This window comes from Gobio gobio (genome assembly GCF_949357685.1).
Source record: "Gobio gobio genome assembly, chromosome: 1".
Taxonomy (NCBI): domain Eukaryota; kingdom Metazoa; phylum Chordata; class Actinopteri; order Cypriniformes; family Gobionidae; genus Gobio; species Gobio gobio.
In genome coordinates, this window is record NC_137097.1 from 65,551,803 (window position 1) to 65,578,522 (window position 26,720).

A 26,720-nucleotide genomic window follows, 5' to 3' on the forward strand; every position below is an offset into this window, starting at 1 on the left:
ACACAAAATCAAAACAAAAAAAGTGCAATGCAATGTGATAAAATAAAAAATGTAATGCAATAGAAAAAATAAAATAAAAAGAAAATGGTAATAAAATATGACAAGAACTCAGAGTTAAACTGTGTCAGATATGTAATGGATTACAATCAGCTGTCAGCTGTTAAATTTAAGTACACAATTAGATCATACCAATTTACTGTAGGTCAACCAGTGACCAAGCAATGTTTAATTTTGTTCAGTCTGTGGTGTAAAAGGTCGCATTAGGAATAAAAAAAAAAACACTCAAGCAAAACATGGTCAGGTCAAAGTTTCTGAAGAATTTTGGTCCCAAATCTTTATACATTTTACTGGTTATACTGGGTATAATTAGCCTAGAAATCTAGACGCACCCTAGCGGCAGAAAATGTATTTTGCCGCGAGTGTCGTCTAGCAACTCTCGGTAGACCTGAGAGCTGGAAAAACCGAACTCTGGTCAGGCCAATCACAACGTGTGTAGAGTCGGTGGGCGGGCTTAACATAATGACGGCACGTCACGGCAGAGTTGCGGAGGTTCTGCGGGCTACTCGTAAACAAAGCTGATGAACAGCGGCCTTTTGAATCGGCTTTGGCCGCTACTCTGGAAAACTTGGAGTTAAGCTTTTCTTTGAGAAAAGAACAAAAAAACGGCACTGAAGTCATTCTTCAGAAAAGAAGATGTGTTCGAGGTTTTGCCGACCGGATACGGCGAAAGGCTTGTCAGGCTAGGGTATAATATGTCACAGTTTACTTTATTTTGCTATCCTCACTTACATAAATGAACTAGAGTGAAATTATATCTGGTGTCTGAATAATTCTTGGTTACAATAAGGATACCCAAATTTGAATTGTGCTGCAGTGAATGTGTAACTGCTACCCCTTAGTAGCACTTACATGTTCTTGCACTAACTTTATTACCGTATTTACTAGCTGTATTTTTTATATATGCTGTTTAATGTTTACATGCGCGTAAGCAATGCTCCTAAAGCTGCGTCCCAATTCAGAGGCTGCATCCTTTGAAGGACTTGCACGCCTTCGAAAGCCGCTAAGGTCGGACTGAGCGTTGTTAAATGGGACGGTTTAGCCTACGGAGGACTGTTCTTGTCACCTAGCACCTCTGACAGATGCCGTTGATAAGCAGCGGTAACGCTTGTACTGTACTTTTTAACTGCCTAAAAACAAAACAGGGTTCAAAACCCTGTCTAAATATGTTCACCATGGTGCATTTATGTAACGCTTTATACACTATATATTGCCAAAAGTATAGGGACACCCCTCCAAATCATTGAATCAGGTGTTCCAGTCACTTCCATGGCCACAGGTGTATAAAATCAAGCACTAGGCATGCAGACGCTTCTACAAACATTAGTGAAAGAATGGGTCGCTCTCAGGAGCTCAGTGAACTCACGTGTGGTACTGTGATTGGTTTCCACCTGTGCAATAAGTGAAATTTCCTCACTACTAAATATTCCACGCTCAACTGTTAGTGGTATTATAACAAAGTGGAAGCAATTGGGAAAAACAGAAACTCAGCCATGAAGTGTTAGGCCACGTAAAATCACAGAGCGGGGTCAGCGCATGCTGAGGAGCACAGAAGTCACCAACTTTCTGCAGAGTCAATAGCTACAGACCTCCAAACTTCATGTGGCCTTCAGATTAGCTCAAGAACAGTGTGTAGAGCTTCAGGGAATGGGTTTCCATGGCCGAGCAGCTCATCCAACTTACATCACCACGTGGAGACGTGTTCTCTGGAGTGACCAATCACGCTTCTCTGTCTGGCAATCCGATGGACGAGTCTGGGTTTGGAGGTTGCCAGGAGAACGGTACTTGCCTGACTGCATTGAGCCAAGTGAATGTGTAACAGCACCCCCTTAGTAGCACTTACATGTTCTTGCACTAACTTTTTTTTACCATATTTACTAGCCACATTCCTTAATTTGTAGAAAAAAACGAACCCCTCATCTCACTGTAAACATGGCAATTAAAACAAAACACTCCAAAACAGACACTAACAATCACAAACAGGTGTTTCGTGGCTGTAAGACTTGTAGAAATTTATAAGGCCCTTATAAACATCCTTGGCTCTTTTTGAATTCACAGTTTGAATGGGGAGCGCCGGCTCTTTTTGATTTAGCGGTAGTAATTGAGTATGTGTGTGTGTGTGTGGTATAGGAATATTAGACTCTGCCACACCCAATGTAAGTGATCCACAATAACTGTTCACACACATCGAGGCATTCATGAAATGTTGTTAAAAGCCCCCTCCTATGATGCATAGCAGCTCCTCTGGAAGCCACAGGCTGGCCGCCAGCTTTTAAAAGAAAATTAGAGGAGTTTGGCTCTTTACGGTTATATGAAAGCAATAAAGCGACAGGCCCAGAAGTGACTGAGGAATTCATGAGTCAATGAGGAGAAAAAGACAGAACGAGAGTCCCCATTCACTATCATTGTAGAAGAGAGCAGATCAGGCATTCTGCTAAACATCTCAAAGAAAGAACATTGTATATTTAAACACATTATTTAACCTGACCTCTTTTTTTTTACATTGCATACACCGATTGCAAAGATAAAAACTAAAATTAGCGTTATTTTAGTGTATCGTTAACTGAACACTTCTTTAGAACAACGCACTATAAAAGTTTTATATACTCTTGAGAAAAAGAAGTGTGCTTAATTGCACTGAATGTCACTTGTAGTGTACTTAAAACCTTAAAAGTATATTTTAAAAAAAAATACTTGCTGATATTAATTAAATAAAAAGCCACTTAATGCCTCAAAACACACAATAGATATGTGTCAACAAGACTTTTGACTAATGGGTGTTGTTGCCTAGAGTTTTTGCTTCAAACTGATGTGAGAATCATTGAGCCTACTTATTCACATAAAACAATTTATTAATTTACATTTTGTAAGACATTTTTTCTTTAGAAAGGCAGTATGCGAGGAGGCATTTTTCAACGGCTCTGGCCTCAGTATTTGAATCTCAAAGACCGCGACCGCCGACTCGAGGGGGTTTAGTGTACTTATAAAATTAAAGTGTAAGTGTACTTAATGTCAAATAAAAATTTCTACTTTAAATGCTTCTTAAATCATTACATTTTTATTCTCCTGTGTCATGCTTAAAAGTAGCAGACTTATTTTGATATGTTGACTATCATGCTAAAGCAGAGGTAATACTTAAAGGGATAGTTCACCCAAAAACAAAATGTGTATGTTTATCTGCTTACCCCCAGGGCATCCAAGATGTAGGTGTCTTTATTTCTTCAGTAGAACACAAATTAAGATTTTTAACTCCAACCGTTGCCGTGTGATTGTCGTATAATGCATGTCAATGGGGATATTGTATACTATTATTATTATTATTATTATTATAGCGTAATGTATATTGTTTAATGTATGTTTTAGTGTGTATATTGTTTAAAGTATATTGTTTAAAGTATATTGTTTAAAGTATATGTATATTGTAAGTATGTGTATATTGGTTAAAGCTGTGAGAACCACACTCACATTGTGTAAATTATTTATTGTTTATTGTAGAGTTTACTGTGCTGTGAGTAATTGTGGGCGCATCAGTGTAATCTGATGCTGCTCTAAATGTTGTACATGTCATGTCGTGACTACTATGTTGCTCGGAACTGCACCAAGAATTTCACCTGCTGTTGCACTTGTGTACATGGCTGTGTGACAATAAAGTGATTTGATTTGATTTGATTTGATATTTTAGAGTATGAGAGCAAAACACATAGATATACGAATCCTTATTAAACCATGCGGCTCGTGGCGACACATTGATTCTTAAGACACGAAACGATCGGTTTCTGCGAGAAACCAAACAGTATTTATGTTTTTTTTTTGTAACCTCTTATCAGACGAATGTCATCTAGTATTCCCAGCGCCATAACTTCCGGTGAATAAGGTCAAAATACTAGTACAATCAAAGATATATATTGTTATATTGTTTTACCATGACTAATTTCGATCTAGCTTACTGCAGTGTGCAACAATTGTCTCTTAGTAGCCGCGGAACGAACGCACAGTAATGTTGGTTACTAGTTAACAGAGTAATTTTCAACACACTCAAATGTATCTAATAGTATAACACAGCGCTGAGTTTCCCCACATATGCTTGACAGGAAGAAGCAGAAGTGGCGACTGTGGCATAATAAAATCTCTGCAGTCGAGCCGTGTGTCGTGCTCGCCTCTCATTAGCAATCGCTCCAGCCGCCATGTTGTGCTCCCACAACACCTGGCCCTGCTCAGCTTCATACTACAGTAACGTTCTTTCCCCCTGATTATTTTCCCCCGGCTGTGAGGTGAAGACGACATCTCCCATGAGTCCGCTCAATCTCTGCATCATCAAAGTACACCTTTGTTTTGAATAGGCGACCTCTAGCGGCGAAACACTACATATTGTGCCTTTAATAATTTTAAGGCAATAGGTTTTCTCACTTTTTTTTTAAGTTAATCCAACTGATCCCTTTTCACAGTGTACATTTAAAGTGAATCTAAAAGTATTGAAACTTAATCGCTACAAATATGTATTTTTAAATACATGACATACAATTTAGTGACATAAAAGTATATTTTAGTTTAACATAAACGCTTGGCAGTAAACCAAATAGAAGCAATTATGAAATAACACATAAAAATGAACATAAGTGGGTCAAAAAACACTACATTTCAGCTAATTATATATATTTTCATTGCACATAACATGCATTTAAGAGTCCAAAATCACTTAAAGTACTTTTTAAAAGTTTGATGAAAGTGGATTTCTTTTTCACAAGGGTACAAATAAATTGGAATAAACGGTGTGTATTTATGTTTTGATCTAAGTGGCTTCAATCAGCCTTCAGTCACACGTAGCGGCTGACGGAAAGGCCGTTCTGCATACCACAAATCACATAAGCCCCCTGGGGTCAGAATTATCTTGTGACCTTAAGTATGGGTCAGATGTGATTGAGGACAACGAGTCATCGATCAGAGGATTCAGGAGTCATTTAGCTGAAGTAATAATGGACTGTTCATTTCTCATCCTTGTGTTACCGCGCAATACTGTCTGAGTGCCTGTTATTGGTTAATGACACCCTTGAGACTCTTCCATCCTTCCAGCAGATTAAAGTGTCTGTGTGTGCGTGTCAGTAGCTCTCAGTGCCATTAAAGTGCATGTCTACTTAACACCGGCTACGTTTGGTATGCAGCAGTAGCGCAATGTTTAGTGCATACTGCGCAGTACATACTGCATACTTCAAATTAAAGGGTTAGTCCACCCAAAAATGAAAATTCTGTCACTCACCCTCATGTCTTTCAAAACAATTAAGACTTCCGTTCATCTTCAGAACACAAATGAATATCTTTTTAATGAAATCTTTTATTTTGTCAAAGACTACATACAGATCAGATTCCGAATGATGATCAAAAAGCACAGATGGAGTAGATTGAGTCCATTAACACCCCCAAAGCTTCACAGTCCTATACCTCATCCTGGGTCGACATTTCATTTAGTAACATTAGGCAGTTTTGATTTATATGCCGTTTAATGTTTGATGATCGTGTAAGCTTACATGTGCGCAAGCAATGCTCCTAAAGCTGCGTCCCAATTCAGAGGCTGCATCCTTCGAAGGACTCGCACGCCTTCGAAAGCCACTTAAGGTCGGACTGAGCGTTGTTAAATGGGACGGTCTAGCCTACGGAGGACTGTTCTTGTCACCTAGCACCTCTGACAGATGCCATTGACAAGCAGCAATAACGTTTGTACTGTACTTTTTAACTGCCTAAAAACTGTCTAAATATGTTCACCTTGGTGCATTTATGTACATAATAAAGAGCAAAATCTATATAAAATCACATTGTGGTAAGATATATCAACATTTGAACCGCTTTATATGACTATTCTTCAAGAAGCGCATTTGTGAGGTCAGGCACTGATGTTGGACGAGAAGGCCTGGCTCACAGTCTCCGCTCTAATTCATCCCAAAGGTGTTCTATCGGTTGAGGTCAGGACTCTGTGGAGGCCAGTCAAGTTCCTCCACACCAAACTCGCTCATCCATGTCTTTATGGACCGACGCTTTGTGCACTGGTGCGCAGTCATTTTGGAACAGGAAGGGGCCGTCCCCAAACTGTTCCCACAAAGTTGGGAGCTTGAAATTGTTCAAAATGTCTTGGTGTGCTGAAGCATTAAGAGTTCCTTTCACTGGAACTAAGGGGCCAAGCCCAACCCATGAAAAACAACCTCACACCATAATCCCCCCTCCACCAAACATTACACTTGGCAGAGTCAGTTTTGAAGAAAATAGCTTTCGCCATTAGACTGCCTAAAAGATTTATCATTTATGCTTTACCCGCAAACTACAATTCATGTTAATCAATAAGGTGAGAACCAGGCCCGTTATAAACCTAAATATACTTGAATTAATTGAACAGTGTATCCAAGTAGTAATAGTTTGGTGTTTGCTGTCGTAATGATGACAGTAGCTCACAGCTGTTCCGTGCTCTGGCGCAGTTAGCGATCACACTACATGCGTACCGCGTACAAGCCCAACCGAACAGCGATCTGTCCCACCTCTTCCAAGCGGGCCAGAGGGGGTCAAACGTGCCCGGGCACACTTCAGATCCCCTAGCGTAAGTACACCTTAGTAGCGAGGAAATTTCACGAATGGACTTATTGCACAGGTGGAAACCTATCACAGTACCACACTTGAATTCAGTGAGCTCCTGAGAGCGACCCATTCTTTCACTAATGTTTGTAGAAGCGTCTGCATGCCTAGTGCTTGATTTTATACACCTGTGGCCATGGAAGTGATTGGATCACCTGATTCAATGATTTGGAGGGGTGTCCCAATACTTTTGGCAATATAGTGTCCATAAGATTATTTGAGTAAAGCCAGGTGCACATTGTACAATTTATAATAGTCCTTTACGACTGTTGCTTCTCAGACTATACGAGCATGATCCCCGCTGTAAGCCATGTCCCACTGTGGGATCTTCGTTTTCATTAATGTCAGACTGTCCGGCATTTAAAACGTGTTAAAAACAGATGCACGCGAGAAAACTCGTCAGTTTTACATCATCAAGCCGTGACATGTTCTGCGAGCTGCATTTACATGTGGGATAGAAATGGTGGCAAGCAAACAAAAACAATCTCTAGTGTTCATTTTGATCATGGCTTCTCTTGAAATGAAAACTTGGAGAGAAAAAAACGTGCATGGAGCAAGTGGTGGTTTGGTGTTGTCGAAAGAATTGTGTTATCAGCATTTGATTTTTGTAATAGAAGTAGTCAGGCTGCAGGACTGTGCCTCAAAACTTCTGACACTGCCAAAAGGTAAAATTTGATCCCAATGGTCATTAATCTGCATACATTTTGGCCTAGGATTATAGGGATTTTTTAGGATTCACAAAATTTGTCTCAGACGTCCAAATCATACAGTATGAACCCAGCTTTTACATTTAAAAGTGTAATCCGGCAATTTCTTTTTAAAAATCCTGGCGTCACCGCCACACAATGAATTCTGGGTTAGGGTAGGACGTGAAGGATCCATCTGGATGATCCATCCATTGCCCGCAAAAATGAAGGATGCATTTCAAAAGCCGCATTTAAAGGAGCCTTCGAATTGGCACAGCCTTCAATGCAATCGGCCTTCGAAGGATGCAGCCTCTGAATTGGAACGCAGCTTCTCTCTTGTTTCTGCTTCTTCTTTGCATGTTTTTTGATCCGGAGATTCTGTACACTTTCAGAAGATGTGTAATAGTGCCCCCTACCATATTACAGTGAAAACATGGATTGCCAGAAAATTCCGTCAATGGCGGGGAAAGAGTTCATTAATAAATGATCTGTTAAAAAATGTTTGGCAGTCTGATTAGATAATGCAGATATTAATGTTCTAAAAACGCTGCGCTCAAGTTAAAAAGTTTCTAGACCTTGCATTTTTCATTGCAAAAATGCGTTATGTGTGAATTGGCCCTTAGTAATTAGTATGAGTAGGAAAGGGGGGAAAAGGAAACCTTTTTTTCAAAGGGTCAAATGTGAATGCCTCATTAGGACAATTGCTTGCGGCGTTCCTCTGGGACTGAACTGGTTGGGTTGTTTTTCTTCTTTACATGGACAGGTGAATTTTGAAATGGGCACTACATCACCAAACAGGAAATTCATCAAAAGTGAATCCTCTAAGTGTCTAATGCCCTGTGGGAATTTGGCTGTATATCTCCCCTGAATAATAGTATGCATTGTGTGAAAAAATGTAGTTCATTTTAGCATAGTTTATGGACAATATACTGTCCATAAATTGTAGTGCACATGAATTTGATGCTTAAAGTTTCGGGTGACTTTTAAAAAAAACTCCAAAGGCGGAACACTGTTTGAACTGTAATCAGATCTTGGCTTGATTTCCTGTTCCATTAACTCCTTTGAATCTTTGTGGAATTCCATTATTCAGACAGATTTTGATCTCCTGACCTGATCTGGTGCTCTCCTGATTGACCTCTGCACCTCCTTTCCTTCGACTCTGATCCTTTCATTCTTGTCTTCTCATTAGAGCCGGCAGCACACATCGCAGCCCGGGACCTGAGCAGGTCAGGATTAAACTGTAATGTGGATGTTCATGCAGCGATACTACGCTTAGGCAAGGATTAGCTCAGGCCACAAAAGATGACAAGTTAGCACATAAACCGATACATTTTAGCTTGAATATCAAAGCGTTCTCACAGTAATGGTCGGGGGCAAATCTGTTAAATGATTCATGACGGGGTGGGGTGGTAAAGGCGGGTCACTGTTAATGATATCTACTGAGACTCCAGTTGCAAATCTGCTCCAAATAAACTGACTGTAAAAAAACACAAGAAAATAAGAGAATATTAGATAGCGATGCAAAGAAAAAATGTAATAAAAAAAAATTAAAGGAACATTACAGGCTAGATAAATTCAAACGTTTAAACCATGCAAAGAATTTACAAAGGCTTATTAGTAAATTTAAATGTTTTTTTTTTAAAGATATACACTTAAAATATGCATTAAATAATACACTTATTAGTCAAATTAAAAAGCACAATTGTGACCCTGGAGCACAAAACCAGTCATAAGTCGCACAGGTATGTTTGTGGCAATAGCCAACAATACATTGTATGGGCCAAAATTATCGATTTTTCTTTTATGCCAAAAATCATATTATGTAAATATCATGTTCCATGAAGATATTTTGTCTATTTCCTACCTTAAATATATACAAAAATTATTATTAATAGTAATATACATAGCTAAGGACTTAATTTAGACAACTTTAAAGGCGATTTTCTCAATATTTAGATTTTTTTGCACCCTCAGATTCCAGATTTTGGCCAAATATTGTCCTGTCCTAACAAACCATACATCAATGCTCTCATATAATGTATAAATCTCAATTTCAAAAAATTTACCCTAAATGACTGGTTTTCTGGTCCAGGGTCACAATTATTAAAAACAGATAGTAATCATGCAAAAAAATCTCACAATGATATTAGAAAAAAAAACTGAAAATATATACCTTTAAAGCATGGGAAAATGAAATGTTTAATTTGTTTTTAATCATAAAATATAAAATTAATAACGTAAAATCACGACATGCCCTTAAAATAGGAAAAACAATTGATTATAAAAATTAAACCAGACAAAAAAAAAAATATTTTAATTGAAAAAAAAGTAAAACTTTAAAATAAAGTCTCATTTGTCTCATTGATTGCTAACAACGAGCAATCCATTTATTACTGTATTCATTAATCTTTGTTAACGTTAGTTAATAAAAATAGTCATTCATTGTTTGTTCATGTTAGTTCACAGTGCATTAACTAATGTTGATAAATACACCTTTTGATTTTAATAATGTATTAATAAATGTTGAAATGAACATTAACTAAGATTAATAAATGCTGTAGAAGTATTGTTCATTCTAATGAACTAATGAAACCTCATTGTAAAGTGTTACCAAATAAAATGGTAAAAAATAATTAGTAATGATGCAAAGAAAAACAGAGGTCCTAAAATAAAGAAAAAAGTATAATCAAGTGTTTTTGTGTGTGTATTTAAAGTGGTTGAGTGGCAGGCTTGAGTACATTCCCCAGTTGATTTAGTGTAGTTAAGATCAGATGGAATGTGTCAAAGCCAAAAGCTCTAGTTTAATCTCGCTGGCCTCCCCTTCCTCTGACAACACAAGCTGACATCTGACTGGCAGTGGGAGTAAAAGAGATCCGGGGTGAACGAGAGTCAAACCGACAGGAAGAATGATAAGGTGATCTACAAAAGATCAAAGGAGGTTTCTGAGAGACAAACAGATGCATTAAACAGCGACGAGACATTTAATGGTGTTCAGAAGCTTTTCTTTATTGGCCTGAAGATTAGAGTCACAGAATGTGTGTAAAAGCTGGTGTGTGTGTGTTTTATTTTGTAAAAACCGAGAAACAAAGCATGCACAATCGCTCCTTGCAAATTCACTCAAATGAACTCCAAGTCATTCATCTAAATGAACTACACTGCAAAAAAACCCACCTTTTCCTCAAGTCACTACAAACAAACAATGGCTGTCTCGAAACCTAAAGCATTTTAGAGCATCAGTTGAATTATACAGGTAAGAGTTTTGAACACACACACGATGGCCAAAATGCTGTAGTAGGCCGGGATTGAGAACCAGTTTACCATTTTTGATCGATTTTGGAGCACTTGGTAAAATTCGAGTCGCACACAAACATGTCACACGTCACCCAAAAATTATGATATTTTTTCATACATTTATAAACCTATTTTTAAGACAATTTTGTTTTATTTTCATGACAATTGCATACATTTCTGCCCCATATTCTCAATACTGTAATTCAAATCTAATTCACATTCCTTTCCCACAAATGTATTGATTTTAATTTTGATTATTCTCAATTTTATATTTTTAGTTTACTGTTTTTCAGTAAAAATAGTTTTTTTATATATATAAATAAATCAGCTTAAAATAGGCATTATATATATGAAGCCTATATGATATATAAATATATGTGTGTGTGTGTGTATTTATATAGGTTGTTTTTTGTGTGTGGAGGGGGTAGGGGGGCTGAAATACGACCTGGACATGTTCTTGACAGGTTTCGTGAGATTCACCCAAACATGTCATGGCCTCAGGATGTAAGAGCATGTGTGTGGATGTGCATTTGTGTGTAATACAATTGCATTTTGAAGAAAAAAAGAAAAGAAAAGCAACAGCATACAGATTAAACTCTTACAACATATTAAGACTTGAGCGAGACTCCCATGAAAACCCCTTTTATAGCTGTTCTATATTAAAACTTGTGTCTTAAAATGTAACAAACCCCTTTCCATTAAATCCAGCTGCAGAAGCACAACTCCGAGAACGAAGGGTGGATGAAACAGCCCAGAAAGAAAAAAAAAACCCTTTTCAATTATCAGATTACGCATAAAAGGGTCAGAGCTCCCGAATATGAAAGCAAAATGACCCATGCGGGGTTAAACACGGCACGCTAAACACACAGCTAAAAGGCAAAAGCTAAAAAAAACACTCTTTCCTCTATGTAAACAAATTCATATACTTGTGCCATCTGTAATATTACCTTCCTCTTCAGTGCTGAATGGCAAGAGTACAAAATGCATCTCTGGTCTGCATGCATCACGTATTGTAGGACATTTACACATGCCACATGAAGACGTTTAATATCAGTCTGTTTGGGCACCTCATTTCCTCTCCTAATCTGCTGAAATAAAGCTTTGTGACAGCATAGGTCAATTCAAAGTGCACGTAAGAAAAAGAAAATCACATAAAGGGAAAAAAAGCAGAAAGGTGGAGCACTTGTGCTTCTTGCAACAAAAAAAAAAGTTGAATGCTTGGCTGCATAAAAGTGCAAAAAAGTTTGTTTTATTAGTTGCCACACATAATATAGCAACTCAACTATAGTTAAGCTAATGATTTAAGCAAAACTGATGAAGTACCACACACATTATTTTATGCAACCAGGCACCCCGAGTAACCTGACGGAGGTCTGTAACCTCTAGACGTGTGTCAGACGGTCGGGTTAGACTGTGAGAGAAATGAAGCTGTTATATCTCTGAATGTTCCTCTTGAGGATCTCAGAGCAGGGCCCGAGGACACGCTCAAAACGTGGCCGGTCCAGCTTCACACACTTGAGCGGACCCCTGGCCACGACTGTGGCTGCGCGGGGTCTGTTCAGAAGCAGGGCTATCTCACCTGCACAAATGAAACAAACACACATAGGTTAGCTTTATGACTTGATTTCAAGAAATCAATTTTGATGTTTATCACTCGTTTTTACATACTCCGACGCTCAAATATCCCAGTGCAAACAGGCCATTAATTTATACTAGAGTTGTCAAAATAATTCAGAAATGCATTACGCCATCAGGTCTGGTGTCCCTCAGGGGTCTGTTTCGGTACCGCTATTTTTACATAATCATCAACACCTATTCAGTACTTAGCAACCTGACCCTTCCTAATGAACGGATGTGTGAACTATGCCACCGCACTTAGGTTAGCCGATTATAACAAAAGATTATTTACATACAGTATAGAAGTCTTAAAGGTACAGTAGCAGGAACAGTGGATCAGAGAGAGTGGAAATGGTCATAAAAAGCTAAACAATGGCTGTTTGTGCAAGAACATTGAGTTTATAAGTAGCTATAACTATTCAAATGTGTAGATTATGACCCCTTTAATAGAAAATTGGGATACAATTATACATAAAAAAAAAAAGACTTTTACAACATTTACAGTTAAAAAATTCGCAAGTGGATAGCAAATTTCATTTGTTTAACATTACATTTTTTGCCAAATAAATAACTTGACTGATAAAAAAGTATATATCAATAAATAATAATAAGGCAGCGGCTATTTACACAGTGCAAATAGCGTTAGATACTATTTACACCAAGTGTAAATAGCAACTAGATTCTATTCACACTCTATTCTATTCACAAAATAGCATATTTTCTTAGCGATAGATGCTATTTACACTAAGTGAAATAGCCTACTAAGTGAAAATAGTGATATATTCTATTTACACCATATAAAAGTAGCAGTTCTTTGCAATATAAATAGTAATTACATGCAATGTATACTTTATTTTGACAGATACATACTATTTGCAGCTCAGTGTTGTTGTACATTAACAGGATGCAATAATAACATGGAGTGTAAATGATTATATTTATTAAAATTATTAAATGGATGCCGCCTTAATGGGACAATAAAAGCCCTCCCTACACCTACCCCTAACCCTACCCAATAAATGCTTTTATTATTATTAAATATAATTTCGTTAGGCACTTAATTTCCACTTTAAGAACATTTTCTTAATTTTTATTGAAAGTAAATGCCAAAAGGTGGATTCGAACCCAGGTCGATCGTGTCAAAACCAAGATCCGTAAGCCTTATGCTTTACTGACTATGCCACTGAAGACGCTGAAATACACGTAAAAAAACAAAAACTTGTTTGGCCCAACCAGGCATTGTTAGGCGGAGCTAGTGTGAACAGCACTTGCCAACAAGGCGTATTAATAATATTTACAGTATTTAATTAATTTAGAGGTACTTTATTTTTTTTAAATCTTAAAATACTAGGGGTGTAACAATATATCGTGTCACAATATATAGCCATACAAAAATGCAACCTTATGCATCGTGGATACTGGATAGTGACAATCTGCATTGTGTATAGTAAATCAAAAATGAAAATGACTGAGAAAAAATTCAAGTTTACAGAGTTTTAGTGTCAGTACTACATTAAACTACTATATACATGTATAATGTTGAATATAATATAATGTATAATAATGCAATGGGGATAATAATGCATTTGTGGGTTCTGATAATGCCAAATGTCTTATGTTACCATTAAAAAAGTGTTCTACATTATTTTGTATATTTAGTTAGTGACTGAGTGCAAGCATATTCATCTAAAATAATTCTGTAGTTTCAGCTTCAGAATCATGGATATTTTTATTCTGCTGTCAACAATTTAGCATTTTAAACAACAGTACATTTTTTGTTTAGCTTTTACCATGTCTTGGAATTATAAAATACAGTGTCCTATTCCACTTTACAATGCAAAGACCAATAAATAATTAGGCCTATTTGTAGGTTTTGTAGGCAAGTAATTGCATGAGTTTGGGGAGGGACTATCTCATTGGCCAACCAATGGCAGATGGGGGATTGTTTAGAAAACCTGTTTAAAACAATCACTATTTTTGCCGGTGACATTAGTGGTGCAGAAATGTCTCACTCCACCTTTAAGCAGTCATCTGTTAAAATTCACTGCCTTTGCTGTGTGCTGATAACATAAACACACCACTTTTAACTTAAACGGTTGTAAAACAAAGAGCAGTGGCTCTCTTTATAATGTAAATATTATATATTCACCATGTAGTGTGATATAATCTAAAGATCAGTATGCCTGGGGTGCAGCAGTGTAAACCGCACTGACAGTAAACAAGCACACAGATCTACATTCTGCAAGCCCTGCACATGACGAACTGCCACCTGTTAGGAAAACTACTCTTCCTGTCTGGCTCAGGCACTTCTGTTCTGTTATTTACAAGACTCTGGCACAACGCTGCAGGCTCTGCGATCCTTAAAACACTCACCGAAGTAGTCAGACGGACCCAGGCGGCCCACTTCAACATATTCCTCATTATCAGACCTGCGCTGCAGAACAGACGCTGTACCCTGGGAAGAGAAAGACAAAGAGAAAGATAGATGTTGGTTTAATGATGAGGAAAAGTTCAAAAAGCGGAGCAGAGGGAGAGAGAAAAGCCTAGCTCATGGTGTCGGCGAGTTTGCGATATGTCAGGATTAGTGCTTTATATGCCTGCAGGTGTACAGGATTTAGACAACTCTGCATGCTGCTTCAGGAGCTCACAACACACATACACACACACACACACACACACACACACACACACACACACACACACACAAGTACGTCATAGACTGACACACACACACGCACACCTGGGCCTGTCAGTGTTGAGATTTTTCAACAATCATAGCTGCATGCAGCGCCCCACAGTGCAATGCAAAAACTCATTTAGAAAGATAAACAAGGAGACACGCAAACATTCAGTCACATTTGTCACATCAAGGACAAACACTACCCACAATACAATAGTAAAAGGAGGAAGGCTGACAGGACAGGGCTTCACAGAAGCTGAAAAGACTAATAGCTGTTAATCAGTACAAAATAAAAGAAGTAAAAATGCTAAAAAGCACATAAAACAATAATTTGATTGATGTAAATATTAAATAATAAAATGATACTAAAACAAGCAAAAATCTGTAATATAAAAAGGAAATTGGCCTCAAATAATTGTATAGTAATATATAGTCAAATATTATATAAATACATGCAAATATAAGAAATATCACAATTACGTTGAAATATTACAGGTGAATCAAATAATACAAAACACATTTTTAAAAATGTATCTTGATTCGAATTTTAACTACAATACCTCATTACTACCTCTTTCATTACTCTCCAGACTGCAAGTAAACTAGTATCTTGTGAGCAAATGTGGGGGTTGGAAGCAGGTTAGAAGGTCATCTACAGACTCTTTTGCTGGGTCACTTAGGGCTTTGCATGTCAACAGCAACAATTTGTACCCTTTAGATGAAAAGACTACTTTTTTAACATAATTGAGGAACTTTATGATCAAATGACATTACATAGGTGGGAGAGAGCTGTTCTACCAATACTGCTGATTTCAAACAACAGTCCAGCTACAACCATATCTTAGAGAGCAGCACTATCTATTAAAGCTATTCCATAAACATCTAATAAAAAAACCTCAACAAACTGTTACTAAAAGAGACCACATATAGTGAGAAGAGGCCCAAACCTTGATGTACGCCAGACCTGACCTGTTTGTTCTCAAAGGAGTTGTTGTTTACACTCAAACCGTTAGTGGACACTGACATATGATTTGCAGCAGTTCTAATCCACAGCACTTGTCGAGGTAGTCAATAACATATCACTGTCCACCGCCCATGGCTGTATCTTACATGTAGCACTACTGGATCTCTTCGGAGCTTTCAACACACAGTTGACCCCATTGACCTTAACATCCTGGTAGAAGGCTTGAAAATCACAGGTCAAGTATGAAAATCAAGGGTCAAGGATAGTGTCCATCAAACTTGTGTACTGGAGTTAGCACTTGTATCATTGTAAACACTGTGTTTAACTTCCATTGCTACACTGACGAAACACAAGTATGCATCAACAAGACTAAACGTTTCTTTTGTAATGATTTTATACAGCTAAAGGTTTATTTAGGGGTTAATAAGTGTCATCTCGGAAGTTTGAAATGTCTTAGACATTGCATAACAACAGCCTAGAAACCACCCAAAACGCTACAACATACTGTAGAAGGTGCTAAAACAACATGGAAAAAACATAGCAACACCCTAGCAACCACCCATAACACTCTAGCAAACACAGCAGGGTGCTAAAACCACTTAGAACACATTCAAATTGCATAGCAACACCCTAGAAACCACACAACATTCTAGCAACGACTTAAGGTCCAAAACCCACTTGAGTTGAAACACATGGAAATTGCATAGTAACACTTAACAACTACCTGTAACATTCTTGCAACCACATAACAAGGTGATAAAATCACACAGAGCACTTTAGGAATTGCATAGCAACACCCTAGAAACCACACAACATTCTAGCAACTGCGTAAGGTGCAAAAACCACTTGAAACACATGGACATTGCATAGCAACACCTAACAACTACCTGTACCATTCTTACAAACACATAACTAGGTGCAAAAACCACTCAGAGCACTTTAGGAATTGCATAGCAACACCCTAGAAACCACACAACATTCTAGCAACTACTTAAGGTGCAAAAACCCACTTGAAAACACATGGACATTGCATAGCAGCACCTAATAACTACCTGTAACATTTTAGCAACCACATAACTAGGGGCAAAAAACACTCAGAGCACTTTAGGAATTGCATAGCAACACCCTAGAAACCACAAAAGATTCTAGACACGACTTAAGGTGCAAAAAACACTTGAAAACACATGGAAATTGTTTAGCAACACCTAACAACTACCTGTACCATTATTGCAACCACATAACAAGGTGATAAAATCACTCAGAGCACTTTAGGAATTGCATAGCAACACCCTAGAAACCACACAACATTCTAGCAACGACTTAAGGTGCAAAAAACAACATAGAAATTGCATAGCAACACATAGCAACAAACCGTAACATTTTAGCAACCACATAACAAGGTGATAAAACCACTCAGAGCACTTTAGGAACTGCATAGCAACACCCTAGAAACCACACAACATTCTAGCAACTACTTAAGGTGCAAAAAACAACATAGAAATTGCATAGCAACACATAGCAACAAACCGTAACATTTTAGCAACCACACAACTAGGTGCAAAAACCACTCAGAGCACTTTAGGAATTGGATAGCAACACCCTAGAAACCACACAACATTCTAGCAACGACTTAAGGAGAAAAAACCACTTGAAACACATGGAAATTGCATAGCAACACCTAACAACTACCTGTAACATTCTTGCAACCACATAACAAGGGGATAAACCTCTTAAAACACTTTAGAAATTGCACAGCAACACCTAAGCAACGACATTAAGTGCTAAAACCACCCCTGGAAACCACTCATGTGCTTAACTTTGCATGGTTTTGCTTTGCAAATATAAGTGTTCAGAAAGTAAAAATCTGTTATACAGTATGCAATTTTAATGCTAACTTACAAAGTGTTAAAGTGATATTACTGACTACCTAAAAGATCTCCAAACACCCTACTGCCTTCTATGTCTCCTTCAATCTCAGGATGCATGCCTCTTCAAAGTACTGTTCGAACATCTGCTGATGGAAAGGCATTATGTTACAGAGCTCCACAGCTGTGGGACTGCCTCGCTGCCAATATGAATAATCAGACAAGCTGCCAATATCTCATTCAACATCTAGGATACAAACATTCCTGTTCAGTCAAGCATTTAGCTAAGGTAACTCATGCACACAGGCTACCATTTTCACCTGAAGGCATCAAGCTCAATTGGACATCTAAGAGTTTGGGTTAACTGAGATACTGATGTAGTTGACTTTCTGTTTACTCACGTTCAGTAAAGTCTGGTGCTGGCGTCTGGACGGGCGGCTCTCCACCTCTCAGGCTCTTTTAGGAATACCCTACCATCTAATTTGCCTTGATGCATAAACACTATCGCATTTTCTCTTCCACTTCTCCTGCATTGATGTGTGTATAGTTTAGGTATGCATATTGTTGTACCATTTCATGGGATAAAGTAGGCAGAACTATCTTTAACCTACTATTTTCTCACGTTCTATCACGCAGGACACACTAAATCTTTTTATCTTGAGTAAGTTACAAATTATTGATTCGTATAATTTGTGAAAAATGTAATACCGGAATGCACTGCGACAAGCTCAGAGTAAATAGCAACAAATAAACATTTTATATACACACTACAGTTCAAAAGTTTGGAGTCGGTGAGATTTTTTTATTTATTATTAATTAAAAGTTGATAAAAAAATTACAGTAAATACTTTTTTACATTGTTACAAAAATGTCTATTTCAGATAAATTCTTTTTTTTTTTTACTTTCTAATCACTCTGGACAATATGGTGATATAAGGGCATGTCATATTTATACAGAAAAATTACTAGCACAGTCTCGGGCTTGATGTATATGGGTTTCATTAATTACGGATTGTCTCTAGAGCTCTGCAAAATGCTGTAAATAAAAAAAAACAGATGAAACATCCAGAAAATTCTCAGCACAGCAGTACAGTCCTTTGACCAGCTCTTATTTGAAATACTTATGAATAAATTCAATGTGCAAAAGAGCTAACCCTTTGAGAAAATGTGGAAACAAGTCAGAACATTGCATTTTTAATATGCCAGGGATGGCTTTCATCTTATAGCGATCTGAATGTGCCTATAATTATGTGGTACATAATGACAGATTCCACTTTTTCTTTAAAAAAGCTCTTTAGCCAAGTCTTAAGCTTTGAATGTTTCGGTGTGACCCTAGTGGATCAGCGCTCTGGTATGCGCAGGATCTTGGCTGGGGACGTGCTCTCCAGCGGTATGACATCATGGGGATGCCCTGGAGCAGTTGGTTTTGCATTGCTATCAAATTAAGTCTCACAAAGGGCAATAAATTGCTCCAGCATCTGTGGGAAAACCTTTTTAACACAAAAATTGAGGGGAAGAAAATACAAACACAAACACCCAAATGCAGACGTATGGCACAGAGTTCTCTAATTGGCCCTCTGCTCTCACACGATTAAGACAGTCTGACAGCAGCTGTATGGGTAATAAACCACACCACAAATCAACACATTTAGCACGGCCCAAATTAAGATCGATGGAACATTACACATTGTGAAATCAGTTAATGTGTGACGCATAAAATCACAGTTGCTCTGTGACTCGATCTAACAAACAACAACTGTATCTCAAACCAGGGTTATTATACTTATTCAATAAAACTAAAACCATAAATAAATGTAAAATAAATATTAACTGCAATAAAATATTTTAACTAGCTAAGCCATGGCAACACTTCTCTTTCATCTCATCACTCTAAAATGACTAAAACTGAAATAAGAATTAAAACAATATACACTATATTGCCAAAAGTATAGGGACACCCCTCCAAATCATTGAATTCAGGTGTTCTAATCACTTCCATGGCCACAGGTGTATAAAATCAAGCACTAGGCATGCAGACGCTTCTACAAACATTAGTGAAAGAATGGGTCGCTCTCAGGAGCTCAGTGAACTCAAGCGTGGTACCGTGATAGGTTTCCACCTGTGCAATAAGTCCATTCGTGAAATGTCCTCACTACTAAATATTCCACGCTCAACTGTTAGTGGTATTATAACAAAGTGGAAGCAATTGGGAACAACAGCAACTCAGCCACGAAGTGGTAGGTCACATAAAATCACAGAGCGGGGTCAGCGCATGCTGAGGAGCACAGAAGTCACCAACTTTCTGCAGAGTCAATAGCTACAGACCTCCAAACTTCATGTGGCCTTCAGATTAGCTCAAGAACAGTGTGTAGAGCTTCATGGAATGGGTTTCCATGGCCGAGCAGCTCATCCAAGCCTTATATCACCAAGTGCAATGCAAAGCTTCGGATGCAGTGGGGTAAAGCGCGCCGCCACTGGACTCTAGAGCAGTGGAGACTCGTGTTCTCTGGAGTGACCAATCACGCTTCTCTGTCTGGCAATACGATGGGAGAGTCTGGGTTTGCCGGTTGCCAGGAGAACGGGACTTGCCTGACTGCATTGTGCCAAGTGTAAAGTATGGTGGAGGGGGGATTATGGTGCGGGTGTTGTTTTTCAGGGGTTGGGCTTGGTCCCTTAGTTCCAGTGAAAGTAACTCTTAATGCTTCAGCACACCAAGACATTTTGGACAATTTCATGCTCCCAACTTTGTGGGAACAGTTTGGGGATGGCCCCTTCCTGTTCCAACATGACTGCGCACCAGTGAAAAAAACAAAGTCCATAAAGACATAAATGAGCGAGTGTGGTGTGGAGGAACTGCCTGAGGAACTGAGGAGTCCTGACCTCAACCCGATAGAACACCTTTGGGATGAATTAGAGCGGAGACTGTGAGGCCTTCTCGTCCAACATCAGTGCCTGACCTCACAAATGCGCTTCTAGAAGAATGGTCAGAATTTCCCATAAACACACTCCTAAACCTTGTGGAAAGCCTTCCCAGAAGAGTTGAAGCTGTTATAGCTGCAAAGGGTGGGCCAACTCCATATTAAACCCTACAGATTAAGAATGGGATGTCATTAAAGTTCATGTGCATGTAAAGCAAGACGTCCTGAAACTTTTGCCAATATAGTGTATGTAGAAAATTTACAAAAAGACCAAAACTTTAACTAAAAATAATTCAAAATATTAAAGAAAACTATAATATAATCTCAAGGATACTAGAATAACACTATCCCAACCAGAGGGGCAGAGTATGTTAACATGTGAGAGACAAAGTGCAGAACGTTTTTTTCGTCATATTTCTCGTTTTGTGCAAATTGCCAGAATGTGCATTAAAACATTTGTAAGGCAGTTTAATAACATGCCCTCATTGGACTGAAATTGTGTTGGTTCTGTTATTATGGTATCTGTTATTCTTTTATTTAGTCTTAAATGCTCACAGACTGCACAGAATACCCACAATGCACTTAAATGCAGATTAACACTAGCATTAAAGAGCATTGCATGTATGCCAAAAAGCATCACTAGTAAAAACAAAATCCATCCAAGATGCCGGATGATACAAGAAAATGGTCAATTATGACTATTAATCAATCATTACAGAAAAGTATCAATAAAACTGTCTAAAGATGATGCCTTAGAAGGGAGCAGCCTATGTAGGAGGTAGACAGCAAGGCAGCTCACTAGGGTTTAGAACACAACCACAATGTGATCAATCAATAAAAACATGTCAGTTTAAGATGGTTTTATGTCAGTGTGTGTCCTGTGATCCTCCTATTTAGGGTGTAATTAGACATGGGTGTGTGTGTGTGTGTGTGTGTGTGTGTGTGTGTGTGTGTGTGTGTGTGTAATGAAGGCCCAAACCACAAAAAGTAGAAGAGGTGAAAGAAAATATGACAAAAGGAAGATGTTTCACAAAGACAAACAAGACAAACAAGAAGTGAAAAGTAAGAACTATGAAACCAGAGCTGGACAATGACACCCATACAGCTCTTCCTTCCTTCCCAAGCCTGTGTCAGTAAAGCCGCCCCTGGTTCCCTCGCTCAGGTCTGGAGTCTGGGCCTGACCCTGTGTGAAAGTCTGCAGCCTACATTCCATCACTGAACCGCTGGCCACCCCGCGCTGGGAATCAGGCAGAGACGGAGGAAGAGAGAGAGACAAACATGCAGTGAGACAGACCCATGTCTCATGCTAAAGTCCTCTTCCTTTATTTTTATCTGTCTCTCTGACCCAGATGAACAGAAGTTGATGGAAATGCAAACTGGGGTAAGGATGAGCAAAATAAAAAAAAAGCAACAGAACAAATAATAGAATAGAATAGCTCTGAACAAAGAGGAAAAAAAGAGAGTAGAAAAGAGCTTCATTAAATGTGATTTCAGAATAGAGCTGAATGGAACAGCATAAACAGAATAGAACACATACAATAGATTAGAACAGAATACAACACAGAATAGGAACAGAAGAATAAACACAAATTAAAGCAATACAGAAGAGATCTGAATAAACTGATAGAATAGAACAGAGCATATAGAACATAAAAGAAAAGACTTCAATAAGACAGAGCAGAATAGAACAGTGTAGACAGAATAGAACACATACAATAGATTAGAAGAGAATAGAGCACAGCATAGAGTGGAATGGAACAGAGTAAACAGAAAAGAACACATTAGATTAGAACAGCATTTTATTCCACTCTATTCTGTGTTCTGTTTTGTTCTAATTTATTGTATGTTCTATTCTCTTTACTATTTCATTCTGCTTTATTCTGTGTTCTATTCTGTTCTAATCTATTGTACACGTTCTATTATGTTTACGGTGTTCTGTTCCACTCTATTCTGAGTAAATAGAATAGAACTTATAATAGAATAGAACACAGAATAGAGTGGAACAGAGTTAACAATAGAACACACAATAGATTAGAACAGAATAGAACACAGAATAGAGTGGACAGAATACATTAGACAGAATAGATCACATACAATAGATTAGAAAACAGAATAGAACGGCGTAGACAGAATAGAACACATACAATAGATTAGAAAATAATAGAACACAGTATAGAGTGGAAACGAACAGAGTAAACAGAATAGAACACACACATAGATTAGAACAGAAAATAACTCATAATAGAGTGGAATGGAACAGAGTGAACAGAATAGAACACAATAGATTAGAACAAAACAGAACAGCATTCTATTCCACTCTATTCTGTGTTCTGTTTTGTTCTGATTTATTGTATGTTCATATCTCTTTACTATGTTTCATTATGCTTTATTCTGTGTTCTATTCTGTTCTAATCTATTGTATGCGTTCTATTCTGTTTCCTGTTTTCTGTTCCACTCTATTCTGAGTAAATAGAATAGAACTTATAATAGAATAGAACATAGAATAGGAATAGAACAGAGTAGACAGAATATAACATGCAATAGATTCGAACAGAACAGAAAAGGACAGAATGCATTAAACAGAATAGATCACATACAATAGATTAGAACAGAATAGAACACAGAATAGAGTGGAACAGAGTAAACAATAGAACACACAATAGATTAGAACAGAATAGAACACAGAATAGAGTGGACAGAATGCATTAAACAGAATAGATCACATACAATATATTGGAACAGCAACAGAATAGAGCAGAATGGAACAGAGTAAAAATAATAGAACATACAATAGATTAGAACATAATAGAACACAGAAAAGAATGAAATAGAACCGAGTAAACAGAATAGAACATACAATAGATTAGAACATAATAGAACACAGAAAAGAATGGAATAGAACCGAGTAAACAGAATGGAACATACAATAGATTAGAACATAATAGAACACAGAAAAGAATGGAATAGAACCGAGTAAACAGAATAGAACATAAAATAGATTAGAACATAATAGAACACAGAAAAGAATGGAACAGAACAGAGTAAACAGAATAGAACACACAATAGATTAGAACAGAATAGAACACAGAATAGAGTGGACAGAATACATTAAACAGAATAGATCACATACAATAGATTAGAACAGAATAGAGCAGAATAGAAAAGAGTAAACAGAATAGAACATACAATAGATTAGTACATAATGGAACACAGAAAATAATGGCACAGAACAGAGTAAACAGAATAGAGCACACACTAGATTAGAACAAAACAGAACACAGAATAAAACTGAATCAAATATAATAGAATACAAATAGAATTAGAGTGTAGAGTGAATAGAACAGAGAATAAAACTACAACCAAAACAGAACTCAAAAGGACACAATACGTTTATCAAAAGACAGTAAAGACATTTATAATATTACTATATAATATTATAATAACGATTTCTATTTCAAATGCTGTTAGAATCAAAGAATCCAGATCAAATGGATCACGATTTCCACAGAAAAATATCAAGCTGCTGTTTTAAACTGTTTAGCTGTTCTCAACACGGATAATAATAAGTAATGTTCATTGAGCATCAAGTCATCATGTTAGAATGAAGTTCGGTAGGATTGGAGACTGCGGTAATGATGCAAAAAATCCAGCTTTGACCTTTCTCTTGGAAACTAGATTTGCAAGTGCTTCTGTCTGTCTGCCTGTCTGAAGCCACACACACACACACACACACACACATCTGGACACAGCAGCAGGTTTCCTAAACGCTCAGTCAGTCACACTCACACAGACTCAATACTGGCGCACGTCTCCTTCCATTGTTCAGCAATGAAGAACTAACCTTTTCAGCTACACATGTGTGTACTTTATATGGCTCATCAAGCCCAGATTTATAACATTTCCCAAAGGAAGAATTCTTTCAAAAGACTTTTCCAAACACACATTCTTGTGACATTACCTGAGCACCATCCATCTCAAATCTCCAATAAATCAAACAGGTAGTAATGCAAAGTTTCACCTGTGTGATGTTTGGCTCCCGAACATCAGGAATGTTTCATTGATATTATGAGCAGGCCACCCCCAAAATCAATTAAAAGGGGATTTGTGTCTGCCAAGCAGAAATCATACAGTATATCCATATATTCCCTCAAAAAAGCTAAATGATTTGAGGAATCATTCATGTCTGTGGCACAAACAGTGCAGAATAATATGCACACCTAAGTGGAGAGCACAGCATCATGGCAGCACAGGTTGGGAGCAAGAGGCGGCCAAATGAAGGGTTAGAGCACCACTTCACTCAACAGCCTGATTATATTAGTTCTGCAACCTTCATGGAGGAGAGAATGAGAATGAAAAAAAAAAGAGAGGCGCTGAAAATATGAGAACAGACACAGACGGTAAAAGAGCCCCCTCCAGACTTCACAACATCTTCATAAATGTGGAGTTAATCAAAATATTGTTCAAAGATCTGGCAGAGGAGGAGAAGAATGCTGAATCAGCACCACGAGGGGTTTCAGGACTGTAAATGTGTTCGGCGGTGTTGACAGCACAAGGCAAGAGTATCAGCCAACGCAAGAAAGGATCGAGAAAACTAGCAGGACTAAATGTGTATGCACACACACACAGCCAATATATAGTAGGGCTGGGTATCAACAACTACCTTAGAAAAGGATAAACTGATCCTCATTCAATACATTTTCCATGCACTGAGGATTGTCTGAAAACAACTTCAGGGTGCTTACACAGAAGAGAAATTGCAGTTTGATCTGTTTTGAGGGTGCGGAAAGAGTCAGATCAGTATGAAATCAAGTGAGAATCCCAAAAATTTGATTTCCAAAAGTACTGGGAATCCAACAGGATGGTCAAAAACTCTCGTCGGTCAACAGACGCCTAGAATGGATTGCAACGCGGAAAAAGTTAAAATACTGATTTAGTCTAGTGTCAGGCCAAAACCATCAGCCTGGAGGAACTGGTACTTAAACGACTGTTATTGTGGTAACCAAAAAAGTAGGATTGTTCTTCACTAGCTGTAGTGAACAAACATGCAGACAAACAAGGTGATTTGCACACACACACACACACCTCTGTTATAATGAAGAAATCATCTCCCGGTTCTCCCTGCACTACGATCTTCTCTCCATCGTCAGACTGCACAGGCTCCAGGGCATCGGCCACAGTCAACCTCTCCCACTTATCAAGGGATTCTGAAAGACACAAAAGTTTGATGTTAAAGAAAACCTGACCCGAACAACTTCACTTTAAGTTCAACCCTTGAACTTTGATGTTATTAGGGGTGTGGATCTTTGGGTAGACAGTGAATTGATTCAAATTCCCATTTACAGGTTTTCAATTTGATTCAGGAACGATTTTTGCAAATTCAAAACAATTTGATTCGATCTGATTCAGAATGAGAGTTTTGGATTAATGATTCGACTCTTGTGTTATTATGCTTCTGTGTCTTAGGTAAAAAAAAGACGAAGAAAGAGACAAACTACCTAAGATTGTTCATTGCACCAAGCAACTTGAAAGTATATCCAATAAATACATGTACATACATGTGCCTACTTGGAACATAACATATATAGTTCAATGTGCCAATAAAATATTAAATAAATACTAAATAAAATCCCCTATTATTTCCAGTCAGTAAACAAATCCAAATATTAACATTTTACATGATACATTCAGTTTCCTCAAGGTCTCATATGCAAATTAAGAAAAGACTCCTTAAATGTTTTCTCACCCAAATAAACAATGATACCAATGATTGCAGTATTTTATCTTATAGAAAATAAATAACGGTGAGTTTTTCATGCAATGTAAGTGTTTTATTATTCAGTAGTAGTGTCCACACAATCAGTTGGCAGCTTCATCAATGATTTCTGCGCATTCGAGGGCTCATCGATGCCACGGCCAATATATATTTAATGTTTATATATTTTAAAATATTGAATGATACTTTACTAAATCACGATTAATTCGATTTTTAGCAATTAAAGTGATTCTTAACCAAAACAAACAATTCAC

The 26,720-nt window shown here is 37.7% G+C and overlaps 1 protein-coding gene across 3 annotated transcripts in view; it reads right to left on the reverse strand.

Moving 5' to 3' along the window:
• Positions 1–10,344: 10,344 nt before the first annotated feature.
• Positions 10,345–26,720, reverse strand: part of prkar1b (protein kinase, cAMP-dependent, regulatory, type I, beta) — a 91,626-nt gene continuing 75,250 nt past the window's right edge. For all 3 annotated transcript variants that reach the window (XM_079835172.1, XM_079835173.1, XM_079835174.1), the window contains 3 exons: positions 25,776–25,897; positions 14,640–14,721; positions 10,345–12,228 (listed from right to left, as the gene is read on the reverse strand). In XM_079835172.1, coding sequence (XP_079691298.1) covers positions 12,056–12,228; positions 14,640–14,721; positions 25,776–25,897 — 377 coding nt within the window. In that variant the 3' untranslated portion in view covers positions 10,345–12,055. The remainder of the gene's footprint in view (positions 12,229–14,639; positions 14,722–25,775; positions 25,898–26,720) is intronic.